Source organism: Zootermopsis nevadensis, unplaced genomic scaffold (assembly GCF_977971745.1).
Source record: "Zootermopsis nevadensis isolate Lab colony 2312 unplaced genomic scaffold, Znev_1.0 Znev_ptg000020l, whole genome shotgun sequence".
Lineage (NCBI taxonomy): Eukaryota > Metazoa > Arthropoda > Insecta > Blattodea > Termopsidae > Zootermopsis > Zootermopsis nevadensis.
Genome location: NW_028259152.1, coordinates 2,903,029 through 2,923,260, shown reverse-complemented (window position 1 = coordinate 2,923,260; position 20,232 = coordinate 2,903,029). Strand labels below are relative to the sequence as shown.

The following is a 20,232-nucleotide window of genomic DNA, read 5'->3' as shown; positions in this document are numbered from 1 at the left end:
ACTGTTTTATTAAGAAATAATTTCAAAAGGCAGCGAGTATGAAGATACTGTCTTTTGGTAACTGCACCGTATAGTCTAGCAAAAATAGACGTTTCAGAAGTGCTTACTGCCCCTATTATCAGACAATCGCCATGATGGGAGGCAGAATATGTCTGAAATATCGGTCAATTACTACGACACTACACGACGCAAACAACTCAGACGTGATCTTCAGAAATAATTTAAATTAATTGTAAATTGTACAAACTCTACGTAAAATAAGCTCAAAATTCTTAACATACTCTGACTAAATAGGCATTTTAATATACTTTTAAATATTGAGATTGCCTTTTGTGTAGCCATGCTTACTACTCAGTTTAAAACAAACTCCACATGTTTTCTGCAAATGAAGCAGATGAAGAAATCCTATTATTTGTTTGTCCGTATCAACACCTGCACTCTAGATCGATCTCTGTACAGTAAATCGAGTGTGTGTTATTTCAAGCGTTTGTGCCGATATCAGTGAAACGCTGAACGACTGATGATGTGTACTGGTTTATCAGTGTTTACTTCAGAACGGGACCGGCAGGCACGCTAAAAGTAGAGTAATGAAATCAACGCCCAAGATGTATTTTGCAGCGAGAATGTTACAACCGAATAAATAAAACTCCGTTGTAGACAACTGTAGTGCCATGGCTAAAACAGACATCGTGATACCTCAGGGCGTTGCCTTAGACAGTAAGTATGAGAGCAGACCTTGTTACGTGTTGCAGTTTTTAATTTCAGTGCCAGTGTTAACTTGTTTGCGTCCAAAATGTTTTAAGAGCAGTTAGAAATAGTCGAGTTCGCCAATTGCCTCCGGAGTGTTGCGTTCTTTGCACAAAGTTGTGTATTCAGATTAAATTTGATACTGGGAATCGACACCAGAACATACCAGGAAACGCCGATGTTGGTCTTCAGGGTTGCAACTCCACGTGAATTTGTAAATAGATAAAACCGTTTCGGAGGAACATACTGATTTCATCTTCAGGGTGAAGACCAATATCGAAGTCTATGTCGTGAGATCCTCAGATCTGTTATAGATGTCAGGTAAATTTAATTTTGGTTTGTGTTACCACTAAAACGTAACTAGATTTGTAGGTAGACTACAGGTTCTCACGGCGATGAGTATGAAGATGGCCATCTTCTGTGATATTGTGCAGTATAATCTAGTAGATACCGCCACGGTGGTCTAGCGGTTAGAACGCTGGCCTTGTAATCCTGGTCTCGGGTTCGATTCCCGGCGGTGCCCGAATTTATAACTTGTGTTGGGCAAGGCCGTGGTCTAGGCAGCACGGAGTTTTCCTCCGGGGGCTTCCCCGGTTTCTCCGTGGCATCCCAACAATTACTCCATTCACACACAGAAGAAGGCAATGGCAAACCACTTCTGGATCATCTGCCAAGAACGTATATGAACAGGTCCCAGTCCGAGAAAAGGATGGAAGGATCCTGGACCTGTCGTCAGACAGAACACTAAATAAAAAAATAAATAATCTAGTAGGTACTAACAGACGTTTCAGAGGTGCTTGCTGCCTTCATCACACCAAGCAATTATCGCATAGCATTGCAGTCTTTTGTGTATGTCGCGTCGGTGGCCAAAGATTACAACGTTCAACGTCCTATGTGCAGAGCGGCGTTATGGCGTCTTCTCCTGGGGCCTGCTGATGTCGGCCCTGCTGCTTCTGCTGGTAGTGGTGGTGCTGGCTGTGGTGCTGTTTGTTGCCGTCGATAACTCTACACTGGTGCTCATCATTCTTGTAGTTTGTCTTGTCGCTGTCGGCGTATCAGCATGTTTATTCTTGGAGTGGCTGCACCGGCGAGCACTCAGGCGTAGAGACGAGGGCGCCAGAGCATGGATACATCGGACCATCAGTGGGAAACAGGTGACTTAACGTCTGTCCGCATGTCTTAGCTCGGAAACTATTAAAAGAATTTCTATTAAATTTGGTATATGGTTCAACTAACTTAAAACCCTCTTGCCCATAGATTTAGACCGACGCGAGAACTACACATGTTTCGAATCTCACCCTCGGCAAGTTGGCAAGCTCCGGTCAAGCGATCAGTTACTTTCGAAGTTTCTAAACTGATGCTGAATTTGATCGTAATTTCCGGCCTTTAAGGGGAAGAAGTAATTGAATCGAATTTTCAGTAATACACATATAAGAGGAAAGTTAGAATGGATCATCAAAAACATTCGAACGCCTTTCTTTGAATCTTTCCATCTATGCTTAAAATTTTCTCTGGCTGATATCGTTTCGTATCGACATAATAAATTGTCTTAATTTAATAAATTTCTATAGCCTTCATAGTCTTTAACATCGAAAATCGGAAAGTCTAATCACAGATCGTTCTTAAGTGGGATTTGAGGATCTGACAGCGATAAGTATGAAGATGGTTGTCGTCTGGGTTATAGAATCGTGAGTCTGGTAAAAATTTGCCAACGTTTCAGAGATTCCTGCTGCCTCCATTCTCAGGGCAATCACTCATCGCTACGGAGCTAAAACTCAGAAGACAGCCATCTTCATAGATCGTTGTTGTATTACGGCATTCTTTCAATGTAATAGCTGTGTGAGACTTGACACAATATTACTACTGCCTTTCGTTATCCTCTTAAAATGACAACCGTGATATCCGCCATATTTTTTATAGATAAAAGATAGTAACAGGATCGTTAGGCAAACGCCTGTCCAACACAAGTTCTCCTAGTACCCAGTCCAGATATTTAATGCAGTTGAAATATCAACGTAAATTTTATTACCATAATTCCATGATACATGCGCCTTTACATGACAAAATGCCGACTTACATGACTTCATTTCCTTTGAAGGAAACAGAGTCGCTTTCATCATCGTCGTAATTTTAGTTTTAATTAGGTCATTCTGTCTCTTAACACGACTTTAAAGGTCAGTAAAGGCATGAACTTGGGACAGCATGAAAAGCAGGGGTGTCTAACACCGGCACCAGCAAATCGTGGTTAATTAAACCTTATAGAAGTTAAAAGTGGGAAATTCTTAACAATTTATGGCATACACTCAAATCAGTTTGAATTTTTCTCTTCGAGATACGTAGGCTACGGGTGCAGCACCCGGTTGTTAATATTATTTTGTCAAAAGCTGGCTGAAAAGTATTTAGTTCTGTAGAACTACCACGTGTGCATTGTCTTCCCTAGACGATTGTGTTATCTCACTATCTGTATAGCAAGTGTCGCCAACTTCGGTTCAGTGATGTTCGTCAGAACCCACTCCTCTTCTTAGGCCTACAACTGCTCTTCTATAACCAGACTTTGCTCTTTGTAACTCATTTTTCGTCTGTAGTAGATTGTGTTTAAAAAATACGCTATTCTTAGGCAGTATATATCAAATTAGCCAAATGACATCAGAATTGTAAGACTTGAGGTTCTCACAGCGGTGAGTATGAAGATTTCCGTCTTCTGAGTTGTTGCGCTGTGTAATCTGGTTAACATCGACCAGACTACACAGCGCAACAACCCAGAAGACAAAAATTTTCGACATCAGAATTGTTGGTATCTGTAAAATTTAGAGGGACAATGTAAGTGGCATTGTATCTATAAGTAAATGCTTATAATGAAGGTTTTACAAAACGTGTCCAAAGAGGTTTTAGTTCGAGCCCAGATGCTAATGTTCACGCAAATTAAAGATACAGGCCTGTAATCATGTTCGACCTGCTATGTCTTTTGAGCTTACAGGTTCACACATCACTCAATAATCTGTTTTGACAGTTGTGATAATTTATTTTTATTGATTGTTTACTAACAATTAAATGTTTAATTTTGGTCGTAACTATTTGCATTATTGTTTGTGATACAATATCACAAAAAAGCTAGCGCGCAGTACAAGTGTCATTGGCTGACCGTGGGTTGAGAACCTTTGCCTTAAGCCAATAAAATCGAATTTGCCTCTCTTTATTTTGCAGCTGGCTATTGAAACAGAGCCCGCGCCACTGCCAGAGCCCAGTGTGCCCTCACTTACCCCCCGTTCGTCCTGGATCCACTGGGCACCATGGAAAACCGCCCGTAGCACTGGGGTGCCATCTTCACGGAGCACTGATACTCCGTCTTCACGGAGCACTGGTCCGCCATCTTCACGGAGCACAGATTCACCATTTTATACCATCGTTTCACGTAATGGAAGATAATGGTACAACAGTCGAATATATTAGAGTAGTGAAGTTCTCTCAGCTATTACAAATGAAAACGTATTTCATACGTTTGTGTAGGAACTATACGCGCGTTTACAATCTGCACGGAATGAAAGGATACAAACTCATATTAAAATCTGATGTAAAAGTTCCGTCGCAGAAACAGTAATTCTCAGTTTGCAGTGAACACACATGCTCCAAAACAGTCAACACATCAAAGAACTGTTTTTTTTCCACAATACCAATTAATTCATGGGCTTCGCCTATACTGAATAAGAACTCTGATTCGAAATTATTTACACTTAATTCACATGACATTAAGGATTTCGCAAGTCCTTTACTATAATAACTAGCCTTTAACTCGTTTTACTCGTTTTGTCCATGTTTATATTGACTTCCTGGATGTCGTGAAGATTTTGGTACTGTGTAGACACAATAACCCCTATCAAGGGTCACGAAATATGCTTAAAACTTGACAATAAGCTAACTGCATTGTACGCATGCGTTGGAAAAATTTATACTGTCATGTAAAATACATTAATCTGAACAAGCACATACTGTGCGTATTAGAAAGAGTCCCATTTCTAGTTTCAAAACCGTTCAGACTTCTTTTATAAACTACTTCAACGCAGGGAACCCTCGAAATGACCCGAATCTCCGCCTGTCTCGAGTGGAATGTCACGATTATTCCGAAAGGAAACATTCGATCAACTCATCCCACTTCTTCATACAGAGCTCGCCTCTCACAAACACAAAAACTCATTGGGTGGACTCCTTGGACACAACCACAAATTGCAAAGTCCTCGCAGCGTTAGTTAACTAAGTGACCAGCCGAAAACTTGTAAAGAACATGGGGAGTTTTTAAGATGGCTGTCTTCTGGGTTGTTATGTCTACACGGTGCAACAACTCACATTAGCCGTGAGAACCTGAAATCTCACTTAACTGAGAACTTTCATAAATCTCAAAATAAATGCAATAAAAGTACACAGAACGTAAGCCTAATTCTTCTTTCCTGTGGAGAGATACGTTCGTCGGGTAAACTAAGAATATTTTCATCCCGGGGAAGGTTGAATGAAACTATTTAATAATTTTTAAAATTGTTTTTAACTCATTAATCAACGTTTCGGAAGTTGTTTCTACGTCCATCTTCAGTGCAATCTAAAATGTATTATTAACGCTTCCCTCTTATACTTTCTAAGTATATGGAACTAAAAATTTAAATGTAATACAGTACATTTTATTTAAAATTCGAGGTAACCTCTTTATGTACATGAAAGTAACCACTGGCCTAACACGAAAATTAATGTGGAGACAACAGCGTGTCGCATGTAGACCGAAGGCCCTTGGTTGTGCATCCCTGCTTGAAAGCAAGGGATCAAGTATTACACCCATAGAAACCACCTCTAAATAAAGGTTTAATACGCTCTAATCTTCAGTTTTTTTGGGAAAACAGATGTGTAAACACTGTACAAACAAAGCCAAGAACTTATTTGCTGTCATGAAGCGGGCTTTATACTTGCAGCCACGTCTGCAACTCAGTGTCGAGGGCTAGTCAGTTATTCCAGTGATTAGAATGCAGAAACCAGGTAGTAATTAAATTAACAGCAATTAGAATTTCCAACATAGGAGCTACGTGCTGAAAATAACGTGAACCGCATCGACACTTCTGAGAACAACGCGCGCTTGGACATGCGGTTCCAGAATCGGCAGAAAGATCCATCTGCGTGTTTTAAGGATTTCGACAAAATTCCTATCTTGGTATTAATATGAGGTAAAGACGAAAATAATTGCTATATAATTTCCAAATTATAAAACCATTATTCTTTATAAGAATTGCCATTCCATGATGGCTTTGGTTCGAGTTTATTTATAAAACATTAGTTGAAATGTAATTTATCCACTTCTTTACGTTTCCAATAAACGACTCGTATGTTGCTAAAATTATATCTCTGAATTCTATCACGACAATTCAGCATAAGACGAGTAGTTCTACTGCGATCCATTTATGAATGAACATGGGCCTGATATTAAAATAATTAGTAAAAAATACACTGGAATACAAATAAAACTCTCTTCTTTACCACTGTGGGTCACTCTGATCGATGATTTCTTGGGAATGATGGACAGGAAGAGAACAGCTGTGAATTTTTAGTAAGGATCCAGGCGTGGTACAAATTAGTAATAAGTACAAAGTGAAAATTTACTTAAGCATCACAGAATGACTGACAATATCACGAATATTATATTACAAATTTGACATTTATTTTTATAGATTTAACTCAATGACATATTATTGGATCAGTGTTCCTCAACCTGTCTGATACCGCGGATCCCTTCACCAAAATTAACTCATACACTTTTAATTAAAGGGAATACTGACTGACTAAAATAAACACAGAATTTATAGTTTTACGTCATGGTTATACTACAAAGTGGAAATAAAACAATTTGATGAAAAAGCTTACAACTTATAGCAACACGGCATAAAAAAATAATAGAGCGAAATCTATTCAAGTGTCGGACCTCGGTTGAGAAACGTGGATTTAGACCACTCTGTGTGACACCAATTTAAGAACTTCAAAAGATACAACTCAGACTTGTGGTACAAGTTACATTCTACAGGTTTGCAATATGCATCCAAGAAGCAAGATGGCGCTACACATCTATGAAGGTACTTGACGCGCGTTGAAAGAACGGACATCGGACAGTCCTTACAGTATGCCAGTGGGTAAATAACTTTACATATTCTTAAAACGAAAAGGCGCGCAAATTTATTTTGAACAACTGACGCAAATAAAATTTAGTACCTGAAATGTCTTAACCTATTACTTTTCACGTTCTTAACTTGTCCCCATGAACTTCTATAAATTATATCTAAGCCAATATTTGCATTAACTTTTTAAGATACTGAAATATAAGGTAATGGAGTGAAATTATTAAATCACCAGGTTTTCCTCACGTTACCCATTCAATCAGTAAAATAATTCTGTGCACTGCATCGTCATACGCGCAATATAAGATCGGCTTTCGGGTTTCAGGCGCTTTTTTTTTGAAGTCTTTGCAAAATTTAGCAAATATTTATGAAAAACTTACAGGCAAAAATCAGCTATCTCATTTTGGATCGTGATCTGAATTGTGAGGCCGTGCAGAGTTGGTGATTAGTTATCATCCTTTCTGAGAAACAAATAAGGTCCGCGATGATGGAGGCAATATATTCTTCCGAAACATTAGTAACAACCTGTAAGTCTTCATGGCCTCTGAACCCAAAAGACTACAATCCATATTTTTACCGATATGAAAATCTCTAATCTCATATGAATGCTTCGTTTTTCCAGGCGTAAACAAATTTTATTACTGTTTCAGACATCTTTTGTTGGACATTACGCAGAAATGAAGCATTTCTGCGAAACAAAATTGTATCAAGTAATACTTTTAATCCCTGTAACTTAATACAGACTAGAGTGTGTGGTTATGTACCAGTTTTCAAGTAACCTGGGAGCCTTTCACACATTCTTTGTAGGCCCCACAATTCACAATGTTCCGCACTCGTGTGCCAACTATCTGTTGGCACTCTCGCATTTCCGGTGTCTCGGGTTTGGACGACAATCAAACGGGAACGCTGTAACAGAGAACACACGGAATTAACAACTGCAATACTGATAATGCCATGCACAATCTCAGTCTCGCGTTAATGTAAACGGAACTGAGTGGCCAACTTCACAATGAGGCCTAACAGCAATGTACAAGAACATGAAGAGATCGTGTTTCAAAATGTGGACGTTTTCCCCCTTCACACCACTCTCAAAGATCAGACCCAAACGCCTCAACATGATACCAACTGTATTAACATAAACAAAATATAACGTAAAGGAGAGAACATTTGGAAGTATGCTTAGTAACGAAGAAGTCAACGTAACAAAAGAAATAAATGTGAGATTTTAGGTTCCCACGGCGGTGATGAGAATCTTCTGGGCTTTGGCGCGCGTGGACTCGTCAGTAGATGTCAGTGTTCCCACCCTTAGCCCTAACGATGTTGGCAGTATCTTTTTGTGAAGCGCTGGCATGTGTTGACGTGTACACACGACGCCATCTTCAACACGAACAAAGTAAGGACACAACACTGCATACGCCGAAACAAAATGGCGTTATTCTAACAACCACACGGCATGTTAAATATAATAGGATGATGGAACGAAACCAAACAAGGCAGATTAATATTCCATAGTGAGTATTGAATTACGACAGAATACATCGGGGCGTTATTTATAAAGCCTTAACATCGCCATTAGCATTCGGGAAGCAGCAGGCGATTTGCACATCCGCCCCTCCCAGGTAATGAAAAGTTTATGTTCCACCTTGTATGAAAAACAGCCACTGGAGACGCAGATGTTGGTGCACCTGCCAGCAGTGGATTGGAACAATCTTTCGCAATCCCCATTGTCTGAATCACGAACAGAAATTGCAATTCCAGACAGGTCCAGTCGAATAAAGTACAGTACAAATATTTTCCTATTAGTGTCATGAGCGAGTTGTAATTCCTGTAAGTGATTATCTTCATTAATTTAGCTTTAGTCGTTACAGAACTTGGGACTACGTGGATATGAGTGGCCGTTTTCCACATAAGTTAAGAACAAAATAGACCCTATTTGTAGAAATTCTCTTAAATCCTTCAAACAGAATACAAATAAAAATCACAAGGCACCTGCATTCTAAATGCACGTTTCAGGAACGACTGGAATGACTGCATGGATCAGAGTGTTTCTTGATAAGATAACAGTCGCTCACCACATTTATAGATATCGATGGTCCATTACTGTGTTCACACTGGTGCATCACTAGATCCTATTCTCATCCAGATGAATCCAGTCTGCAGTCCCCACACATTATTCATGTATAGCCCTTTTTAATATTATCTTACTTTCTACAATTATGTCTTCCACATGGTCTCTTCCCTTAAGGCTTTCGGTATAAAATGTATGTCGGTGGCAGTTAGCGGGGGTGTCCCTTTGCCGGGGGATTCCCTATAAAATTACATAGGGAATTTATGTTCAAAGATTTTCGTTGTAAGGGTTGCGGTGTGTAGTGGCGCTGTATCGGGATTTGACTGTGTTTTTTTTCTGTTTTAAGCCCTTTGACACAGATTATTGCTCTTGAGATATCAGCGTTGTGTCGCACGTGGGTCTACAGCTAGGTAGAACAGTTACGATCGAAATATTTTATCTTGAACGACGAGTTTTGGCTGCGCAGTTAACTGCGAAGCCAAAAGGAACAAAGGAAGATGCTCTCTGCGGTATTACCAGTGGTCTACAGGCTCTTCAGCCGATAGATCTCCGAGTTAATCGCACGCCAATAATTTTCATGCGATCCTATAAACGCGGTTTACTCATTAGTCTGTAAATTCCATTTAAATTATAGTGGACAGCCCTGTTTTCCTCAGTGTAATTAGTCCTTAATGCTGTTTGCTATACTGTATCATCTCAGCGAAAGCAAACATTCCTCTTGAGCGCGATGTAGGATCTGCCATTGCCCGTGTTTAAACAAGCAGTTATTTCAATGCCAGACTAACACTGAGTCTTTGGCACTGGAAGCTGAATATCAAAACCCTTTTTAAATAACATTTTCCATTGAATTCTATTGTGGGAAAGGCCAACCATTTGTACCAGTTTACAAAATGTTTATCTAAGTTCCAAAGATTGTGTAGGAATAGGACACACGTCAAAGATAAAAATATTTGTCACTCAGGCTATTAACAGATAGAAACATGCTGACGGAATGTTAATGTGTCACGCTTGCTAATTGCTGCTTCAGAAACAGTGTTATTCGATTTCGTAACTCATTTAAATATTATAAACAGTTTCTCCCACATTTCCAAAACTACGGTTTAAATTATATGTGCCCTTTTTATTCCAACGCACTCAAGTTAAATATTATTCTTTAAATCGAAATCGTTATTTCAAAACATTAAAAATGTTGCACGTTAAACAATGACGGCTGTGGCGTTTATAAAGAGCTCATCAAGATAACGAAAATGCACATAAAAACTACGCTTCTCTTAAGAAATACTGAATCTCTCTGTGAGATAAGAGAAAAACACTTGTAGCTATAAATAAATCGATCTGACAGCCGAAACGATGATGTTTTTAGAACCTGAGTGACGTGTCTCCTCCCTTTTACTTGACGTACGATGCAACATTCCAGAAGACAAACGTCTTCAGGAAAAATATGCTACAAATTTCTTCAGAACAATTTGTAGCTTAGATGCGTCATGTTTGTGTTGAACTAAGTATGTATTTATTATTCCAGTCTATACACAAACTTAATTTAAAAATGTTGTTGTTAAATTAAGTTTGTGTATAGACTGGAATAATAAATACATACTTCTTCAGAACAGTTTCCCGACTCTAGTAGTACAACACATTACACTGTGGGTACCATGCGTAATCTGTCTCTGTAAGGAGACCATAAATTGAATAAGATTTTAGGAGGAAGTATCAGGAGAATATTTTAACGCATAAGATGGATGAAATAACAGGGCAACAGGAACAACTACGCAATAAAAAAATCACAATTTGGCTATACATGTGACCGATACTTTTGAGAAGATGTAATCAAGATGAACAGGATTGTCTGAATGTGAAACACGAATGAGAGTAAAGTATGTAAATTCAAAATTATGACTGGAAAATATGGCGTAAAATACCATTTTGGAGACTGGGGAGCAGATGGAAGGATAACATTAAGAACTAAACCACAAAAATATGTTTTAAACAAGTACAGAAAAGGGTGAAATGGGGAAGGAAGTTTCTGTGAAGACTCCATGAGCTGATGAAGGAAGTAGTCTTTCTGCACAGAACAATGAGTCAGTGGCCATAATGAGTTACCGGAAGTCACTCCGTACATGTCTCGATTCCGATGTCTTGTCAGTTAATCATCAGATTACGAGACGAATGCTAAGTGGCTCGAAGCAAAATTCAACAAAGACATTCCGATATCCTGAGTGAGCAGTGCCTGAAATGAACCAGATTTGCGCGTCTCTTCATACTTCGGCATTAACTTTATAGGGAGACAAAACATAGCACACACTTTATGCTAATGAGGGCTGGTGCATTTGTAAGACAACATTAAACAGTATGGGAAGTTTTAACCCAGATTGGAGTACAATAATTAACTAACCCAACCATCTAACGCTACATATGCGTTGTGGCACCTGGGGCTGGCTTGACCACGGGGCACAGCAAAGTTGAGTGGTGTTCCCCCTCCAGGGTAAAGCGGACGGAGCTTAATGTTGGGCACGCATCAATTTAGTACGGAGGTTAAGAATGAGTGGGGTTCTTTCTACACTCCCACATACACTTTTAATGATAACTTTAATCTTTATACGTTATGCATGAAAATACGTCGGTAAGTGAGCTAGTGATTATATGGACTTAATAAATTATGCTGCATTTTAAGAACGATTTGTAATTACAAATTACATCAAACAGAACAATTAAAAATTAAATTCTAACTTACATGGCCGAAGTCATATTTGATTAGTGTATCAGTGATGGGCGCTTCGATAAACCCCATTACTTAGTTTGATACAAAAAAGTTAACTCGTTCCGTCACCAACAGGCTTTGTTGTTATCTTCGCCTCCTGTGACTTAGGAACGTAATTTGTTCACGTCTGTAGCATTTGGTGGTAATTACCTTCTTCAGATGCGTCACAGACTTTCCCTTGTTTCCTTGCATGTGAATTGGAGTATTCACTTGTCTCTTCAGTCTTCGTCTGCGACTTCAAGATTCTAAAATATAGATTAATGGCGAATGTTTGCGAATATTTTCCGTGCAATGTGGAATTGTTGGAGTCTAACTTACAAGGTTCTTAGAGACTCGTGGAAGGGAATAAAAACATGTTAATATAGTAAATTAAAGCGTGTTTTAGAATTGTATGTTACGAAATGAAAGAAGATGAATAGGAAATTTGCGTATTTCTTGAAGCAGATATAACAGAAAACCGCCTTTGAATGATTTTTACGCACAAGGGTAACTCGCTGTATTAGAAAAATGAATTGTATATATTTTGAGGAAAGAAGCAGTGATTCTTACCTTCGAAATGAAAAAGGGCTTGAGAATTTGGTTTACAAGACAAAGGCAACATAAAGTTGAGGTTTCCCAAACGCAGGCGCTAACGAAAGTGCGTTATTAACAAATGCAGTGAATTTACGTAAGTGACCTTCAGGATAATTTTCTTACGATTTTCCTTTGTTTATGAATATTAGCAGCACACTTTCCTACCTTGTGCTGCTGTTGTGTGGGAGGACAGACAATGGCACAAGCTCGCCGGAATCGGTAACCTGGAACAAGGATGAATATCGCGGTGCCTTATCAGCGACCTCTTCGTAACTAGGAGGCGGATCCACCTGCAAAAAGCAAGAAGAAGGAACAACTATAAAAACTGCCGAGAAGCTCTGAAACATGTATGGTAGACCTTCAAGGAAAACGTATCTCGAAACAACTATTTTGTATGTTTTCTATAAAAATCAGCATATTTATCAACAGTTAAATAATTCGTCATCCCCGATAGTAGAATCGGCTAATATTATCACAGAATTATGACGTCAACTCCACATGTAAATTTCTTTGTTCATGTTACTGGTTATCGTACAGTTCTGAATTGCAAGAATTATAACTTCAGCAAAAGTCGCTTGGCAAAGGGAAAAAGACTGACTTGCTTTGAATATCTCTCGTTAAAATTATTTAAGTCTGAAAGGAAAAAAAGACTTAACACAACGCAAATTATTGTTATCATCACCGACCAGCATATATCATAATCTGTTGTTATAATTTAGGGCACAGGTATTTTGTTGTTTTCAAATAGATTAAAACCACTAAAAACGTATTTTTAAATCGTAATAAAGCAAACCTAGGCATAAAGATTGTAACAAACGAAGTAATTCCACGAAGCAGATTCCTTTTTGAGAAGCTAACAGTGACTCAGCTACTCAAGACACTTCCCGCCATTTAAGAACTTAAGAAGTTCATTACCTTGTTCACAAAAATGTGCCCTTGGTTTGCAATCTGAGTCCAAATCAGACCAACCATCTTCTTTAAGACGCTTTTAATATTATCTCTCCCATCCACGACTCGGTCTTTCGTTTTAAAATTCTGTATTCATTTTTCACACTCCATATTCCCCATCCACATCTCTCTCTTTAATCCCATTAGGTGCATACAAGCCTTGAAGTGTCCCTTAAATTGCGCCAAACAAATGTAATTTAATAAGGGCTTATCACACCGAGATTCATCCAAATCACCCCTTGGTTTGGCCGTTGTTGCTTGCAGAGAAGCATATCATTACGAATAAGTATTACAGGCATTTTTTATATTTTTTTGAACGCATCTCAAAACAATATATTGTACTTGTGTCTTAAGAGTTGACATGCCTGATATCAGGAGTTGTAAGGCATTTTTTTGAGTCCTTTGAACTTACTTCACCCTTCATCCTAGAAATTCTTATTTGTACTGAGCAAATAAAAAACGAATGTGGTGCATGAAATGTTGCTTACGATATTTGTCGGTATTTTGAAACTTGGTTTCAATTTAAAATCTTGCTGTGAATCATCTGTCCGTGTGCATGGCCTCAACGTGAGTCACGCTTGTATTAGCGTCGTCTAATTGAACTCCTTGCCCCGGTCTGTAGCTACCACGGCCTTTATTGAAGGAACACATAGTGCCCGCAAAATAGCTGCGAGCTTCAGCCACGTCAATAAAATTCGGTACGGAAAGATGGAAATGACAGGCGGGAAGTAGAGTGTACATTTTCTCATTTTCATTTCAACACAATCGACGACGTTTTTATTCAGCTATTTTAAACGACACTGTGTTTTTTTGTTGAACAAATGAACTATAAAACCAGCAATGCAATCACAAGTCAAAACCCGCACTTGCTACTTCTGCAGTATAAACGTAATAATTTCACATCTGATAATATACAGGGAACGACTGGTTGGTTATCTCTCCAAATGTGGTCTTCCCCTCCCTCCCTCGCGTGCATTTGTAACTGTAGATTACAGCTCCCGAATGCTAGGCTATGTGAACATGGAATCTAGCACAGCGGTTCCAACCCGCGGCCCATCGTTCCTTTTAACGTAATATTTTCCAACTCTGGACAATTAAAAATATATATATAACATCAGAAAACATGCTTTGTTAACGTCAGCAACCATCGCTGTGAGCTTTACGAAAATCATTAAATAAAAACTGGAATGTTTCTTAATAACATACACAGTGAAGGCACACATATGAATATTAATGAACATAAATAAACCGGATACCAAAAGACAGCTAAAAAAAACGGTGTCAAACGCCAAATAAAATGTTTTAAAAACTTATTGAGTTGTACAAGGTAAATGTTCAGAGCCTTCGAATTTGTGTTATGGAGTCCCGCACAACAGCCATTGCACACACTTATCTGAACACGCAAGTCGTTCGTACTATCGAAGGCCTTCGAACTCGTGACCTTCTTGTATACATGCCAACAGCCGTCACATTATTTCTTTCTTCTTTCCTTCATTTCATTTCTTATTCCATCCGAAACGATTTAGTTTTATTATTTTATAATTTAGACCAGTGGTTTTCAACCTGGGGTACGCCTACCCCCGGGGGTACGCGAAGACATCTTAGGGGGTACGTGAAATTTAAAAAAAGTATTATTTTATAAGCACTGAATAATCAGGGCCAGATTTAATACATTATTTTGGATGTAATTTATTTAATTTATTTTAGAAGTAAATTATATGCTATGTATAACTTTAATTATACACTAACAACTTTGTGGGTACAAAGTTGAAGAGAAATTATATCTGGGGGTACGCGAACAAAAAATTTTGAATACCACTGATTTAGACGATGGACAAAGCCCGAAACAACCATTTTACGTGTTATAAGCTCTGGACAGTTTCTGCCTTGCACGTACCCAAAATACTGTCACGCCGTCAAAGTGAATTCACACAGCGTCCACTACCAATGACCTGCGATATTGGAGGTCAACGTGAAGGAATGGAGAGAGGGTGCAACAAGAATACTGAAGTAGAACGACGTCGGGCGAGGCTGAGGCTCTACCAAGAGCTGGGTTCCTTTTCAAATTGACGACTCCGTAGAGGTTTGTGACAATGACTGATCAATCAAACGATTACTACTTCGGGCACTGTCCACTGCGTGTGGTACGTCTGTTGTATAAAAGATGCAGAAAATATGAGACGAAGAATCGGCAATGCTGCTTCTTATTCGGAAGGTCTCCGGTCCAAATTTCGGCCCAGAGACCAGTTATGCATAAATATGGAGCGAGAAAAACCAATTTTTGAGGTGGGAGCTAAGTATAAATATATCCTTATGTGTAAAGAAACATTTAATCTGAAACGTTCTAAATAATATGTTGAATTACAGACTCACCTTTGAAAATTTCACTGATTCCCGTCCGTGCCTTCTAGTGTCAATGAATCGTGCAAGTAACAGAGTAGGTCCGATCACCAACATTGTTGTTCCCACTGTTATCAAAATGGCCGAAGTTGGATTGATTTTATTTCCCTTCTGCGGACTGGATATCTCTCTATTTGCCTCTGTGGATGTTGAATTTTGTTCAATAATTCTTTCTCCTTCCGTTGTTCCTTCAAAAATAAGACAGGAAACGCCAATTTGAACACAATGACCTCATCAAGATCCTAATAATTACAGACAAATATGACCCAACACTGACCTTTATATTAGCCTATTAGGTTTAGATAATACGGTCGGTGACATTACATTAATTTCTTCAGAAATTTACTGCTCGGCAGTCGATGAACGCTTTGAGGGCTGTTTCAACACCGAATAATTTCCCACTATGGCGACATTTCTTCGCCGGTCCGTTCGGCCGATCTGTCGGCATAAAATTTCTGTCTATGGAGATACTTGAAAAACAACGTTTCAAACACAACCAGAAAACTTAAAACTGAGAATTTCTGAAGAAATTAATACCATGTCACCGACCACGTTACAACGCGTAATGTAAAGTGTTATAAATAAAGTGAACCAGTTATCAATCTTTATGGACGACATCTGACGCGTGTTATTGTTAAGAAGTAACTTCGTTATAATGTTCCTCAGTAACCGCAGACACTTACCTTTCAATTTGCATTACTTTTAATAAAGATCTTGTCGTAAGCCGTTCGTCTCCCACCTCTGATCAAGCGGCCAGGATTATAATGTACCTTCCAGGCATGTAACTCAGCACAGGGACAGACGCGTATAGGTCAAGCCTCTTGCCAACTTGTCTGCTACCAGTTAGCACACTTTACTGTATCCAATTTAACAGTTGTTCACCTCAAGTAGCTGCTTAGATAATTGGAAGTAGGCGGGTTATATTTGCTACACGTTTGCCTTCAGTTTGATATCTCATTAATGAACTTCAGGAAAAATATGCATGAGGAACTGTTCATATAAAACCTTAATTAATTAATAAAAATAAGAGCTGCATTATCACTCTGGATAAATATTAAAACATACATTAAAACCAGGGTCACATTCGTTAAGGAAGGAAACATAACGTCCTTTGTTCCAAACTTCTTCACATTCATCATTAACCCAGTTGAAAGAAAATCTCTCATTCCTGTTCCTTCAGTCTTCCCGGACTAATTGTGGATTCTGTATAACAGATACTGAATGTATGGACATACTCAGAAAGACGGGAAGGCAACGGACAGATGCCCGGGGTTTGATACAAGAGTTTAGGAAGAGTGTTAATAAAAGCATTTAAGAAAGAATTAAACACAGCCAACAAAAATAAATGAATACAAAAACACTGAGCGGTGAAGATGGTAATTGAAGCCCTACGAAATACACCAAAAAGGCAGGAGATGCAGAACGACCTAAGTAGAAAAAGCCGAATGGACGAAAATTAATTGATCAAGTGAATAAAATAATTTTTAAAAGGTAATCGCAGTCTCACAAAAACCACAGTGGAAGAGGCGTTGTTTACGAAAAACAAAATTTTATCAAGTTTCACAAGGACAGCAAGTCGTATGAATATTATGAAACACGCAGGTTACTTCATCGAGGTCACACTTTTTACCTTTAATGTTTTCAAAATATTAGAATGCTTCTATGTGCAGTGGATTTAACAAAAAGAGAGTTAAAACTGTGTTCTTCATTCTGCAGAAACCACAAAACAGCAACTAAAAACCAACCATCGAACCAACTCCATGGAGCAAAGCCCTCCTTCGGAAACTGATAGTCGCCAAACTACTAAAAAATTTGAAGATTTCTGTCTTCTGGGTTGTTGCGCTGTGTAGTCTGGTCGATGTTTACCGACGTTTCAGAGGTCATACTGCCTCCGTCATCAGGGCGATAAGTATGAAGATTTCTGTCTTCTGAGTTGTTGCGCTGTGTAGTCTGGTAGATGTTAACCAACGTTTCTGAGGTCATACTGCTTCCGTCATCAGGTCGATTCTTTCTAAGTTATCTACGCTATGAAGATTTCTGTCTTCTGGGTTGTTGCGCTGTGTAGTCTGGTCGACGTTTACCAACGTTTCAGAGGTCATACTGCCTCCGTCATCAGAGCGATGTTGCCTAAGTCAACGGGAAATTAATTTTTGCGTACCAAATTATTTTTAAGCACCGAATTCCTTTCATTTATATAATTAGTGTAGATGTATTCCTTTATATTTCACGACAGACAAGAAGCACTGTAGACAAATTAATGCCCTTCTTGTTATAAACGGCCTTCATTACGTTTCGGCAGCTGCGTCATTTATGGACGTAATTTCTAGTTACAGCTGAAAGCATTCTCGCACTGCCGACTGCTTCCAAGGTTTGCTTTTTGTTTCTAAAGTGACGGTTAGGTTGATCGACAAGGACAAGAAGGGGGATTAGGGGTCACAGGATATATGTAATATTGTCCCTGCGTTTAAACACGACCTCGTGTTGAAAAACAGGGGGGTCATGGAGGTGAAGCTGTCCTTTACCTCGGCCGACAATGAAAATTTGACAGAAAAGACAAAAATTCAACTACTTTCACATTGTGTACGTGTTACTGAAACTAAAGCGTTGCGGAAGTTGATTCTACTTCCGTCTTCAGGAGGACAACCGCCTGATTTTGTGGTCCCCTGGGACTAGTTTGGTTTGAGACCAGCTCGACCTGGGAGCCTTAAATATGACATTCCTCCTCTTCTTCTGCGATTTATTTAGTTAGAAGCCTCCCAAGTTTATAAGGTAGACGGAAGCATCTATGATTTCCACAATCTAAAGACATACTCAGGCATGTTACAAATTATAATTACTTCAGTACATTAATAAATTTTGAATTTATGCTTTTAATAGAAAATTCTTTATAGGATGACAATTCTAATAAAATCTACGTTGTGGTATTCATCTGTGGAGTCCTTGAAACGCACAGCGGAAACCCCAAGTTTATAGATCACTGGCACGGAGCACCAATTATTAAATGCAATGGCAAAGTGGAACAAATGCAAGGAAGTGGCGTATAATTTGTCCCAGTCTACCAGCTACGAAAGACCCTCAGTATAAATCTACCTTCATTTTCATCAAATGCTCTGCTTTTCTTGGTATCGCTTGGCTCCCTTGTTGTCATTTGCACAGACGTAGTCCTGTTGTCCGTGTCGTAGAACAGTTCGTCACCGGTTAGCGTAGCAACGCCTCGGAGTATCAGGAGAGCACCTACTGCACACCACGAGATGATCTGCACAAATATCACTGCGCGACCAGACCGACTCTGATCTGACCTGGCCCTATGAGTTTCATTTGCCATTGTGCCCGAATGCCTAAACATAAACAGGGAGACTGAAATATGCGACATCCACGGAGTCCTTCGTGATAAAGTTCACTCAGGGTGGGGGAAGGGGGAATCCTATTTCTGAGACTGCTCACCTAATGGACGACGAATGTTGGTTATCTCGCGCACATTTTCTGCTGTCAGGTAGAACGATAGATCACGTAACTAAAGAGTTTCAGCCATCAACTGCCATTAGTTACAACAAACCAACATGTTTTTCATGTTTTCTGTCGTTTGTTGGTGAAAAATAATATAGATTTTAATAGTAGAAAGCGCCAGTCTGTCCAAAGAGATAATGTACAATACTAACACTCACTGCATAAATGGTAACACATCTGTGGCATTTAACTGTGTGAAATCTTGGCTACTTTGTTTTTCTCAACTTGTTTATGTGTTACAGGTGCTGCTCGTATATAATTAATTTATGTTAATTCGAAGTTCTAATTAACGTTGATCGAAGCAACAAAAACTTAATTAAAACATCTCGGTTGCTGATAACAAGTCATCAACAAAGGACTTTACTGAATGAAATAAGGTTAGAAATTTCTGTAGTCCCTGGACACAATGTAATCCTCATAGCGTATGCGCACACACTTTAATAATGTACTTAAAATATATCTGATGTCACTATTGTTGACTGTCACCAAACGAAACAGTGTTATTGTTATCTTACAAGAAATAGCATATTTGAAGTTTAAATTACTTCGTGAAGGGACAGATTTATAAGCGTGTACAAAGCAGTGAAAAATAACAGCTTAAAAAAACACTTCGACTAAGAAAAAAGCAACTGCTTTAGAAAGCACTGGATAACGAGAAGTGTTAAAACATAGCGAAAAAATTCGTTGTGTTTTATTAATCTGCGAAAAGTCCAGAACACTGCACACTGTCAACACATCCGAAAGTCGTGTCTAAATCATTGTCTTGAACACAAGCAAACCCTGTGAAGGTACCAAGAAATAACGTGTAATCTTCACGAAAACAACACATCACACAACCGCCTGTCACATAACGTGTTGGATTCTCTTCTACGATACTACACGCTGAGCTTCAGTGAGTCATCTTTGTAAGAGTCCCCACTGCTAGGGGTGGGGCTTAACACCACAGCCAGCCTATGCTACTGTGAACTCGTAAACATGTGACGCTCTGAACATGCTACCTGCAGTTCCTGCCTGTTTAAGTAACTTTACTTTGAGAATCATACGAAACGTCACCAAGGCGACGATAGAGAAAGCAGCCACCTTTGAAA

General features: G+C 39.0%; 2 protein-coding genes across 4 annotated transcripts; one reads left to right on the top strand and one right to left on the bottom strand.

Moving 5' to 3' along the window:
• Positions 1 to 501: 501 nt before the first annotated feature.
• On the top strand, positions 502 to 5,173 carry LOC110829647 (uncharacterized). Its single transcript, XM_022063607.2, has 3 exons — positions 502 to 717; positions 1,648 to 1,901; positions 3,952 to 5,173. Exons 1-3 carry the CDS (start codon positions 672 to 674, stop codon positions 4,171 to 4,173), a joined length of 522 nt encoding a protein of 173 aa, XP_021919299.1. The 5' UTR covers positions 502 to 671; the 3' UTR covers positions 4,174 to 5,173.
• A 1,190-nt stretch (positions 5,174 to 6,363) lies between these two features.
• Positions 6,364 to 20,029, bottom strand: LOC110829646 (uncharacterized). Of its 3 annotated transcripts, XM_022063605.2 has the most exons (6): positions 19,082 to 20,029; positions 18,728 to 18,975; positions 15,611 to 15,825; positions 12,455 to 12,579; positions 11,867 to 11,961; positions 6,364 to 7,796 (listed from the first exon to the last, which is right to left on the bottom strand). In XM_022063605.2, the coding sequence occupies exons 2-6, from the start codon at positions 18,960 to 18,962 to the stop codon at positions 7,735 to 7,737; spliced, it is 732 nt and encodes a 243-aa protein (XP_021919297.1). In that variant the 5' UTR covers positions 18,963 to 18,975; positions 19,082 to 20,029; the 3' UTR covers positions 6,364 to 7,734. The 3 variants fall into 3 exon arrangements, with proteins under 3 accessions (XP_021919297.1, XP_021919296.1, XP_021919298.1); XM_022063604.2 differs by having other exon boundaries at positions 18,728 to 20,029; XM_022063606.2 differs by lacking the exon at positions 11,867 to 11,961 and having other exon boundaries at positions 18,728 to 20,026.
• Between the last annotated feature and the right edge of the window lie 203 nt (positions 20,030 to 20,232).

Excerpts from the sequence above, each read along its gene's own strand:
- LOC110829647 (XM_022063607.2), top strand. The coding sequence starts at position 672 with ATGGCTAAAACAGACATCGTGATACCTCAGGGCGTTGCCTTAGACA. Across the intron at positions 718-1,647 it reads TCAGGGCGTTGCCTTAGACA|AGCGGCGTTATGGCGTCTTC; the intron begins GTAAGTATGAGA and ends TCCTATGTGCAG. Across the intron at positions 1,902-3,951 it reads GGACCATCAGTGGGAAACAG|CTGGCTATTGAAACAGAGCC; the intron begins GTGACTTAACGT and ends TTTATTTTGCAG.
- LOC110829646 (XM_022063604.2), bottom strand. The coding sequence starts at position 19,010 with ATGTCGCATATTTCAGTCTCCCTGTTTATGTTTAGGCATTCGGGCACA. Across the intron at positions 12,580-15,610 it reads AATCAGTGAAATTTTCAAAG|GTGGATCCGCCTCCTAGTTA; the intron begins GTGAGTCTGTAA and ends TGCTTTTTGCAG. Across the intron at positions 11,962-12,454 it reads CCACACAACAGCAGCACAAG|AATCTTGAAGTCGCAGACGA; the intron begins GTAGGAAAGTGT and ends TCTATATTTTAG.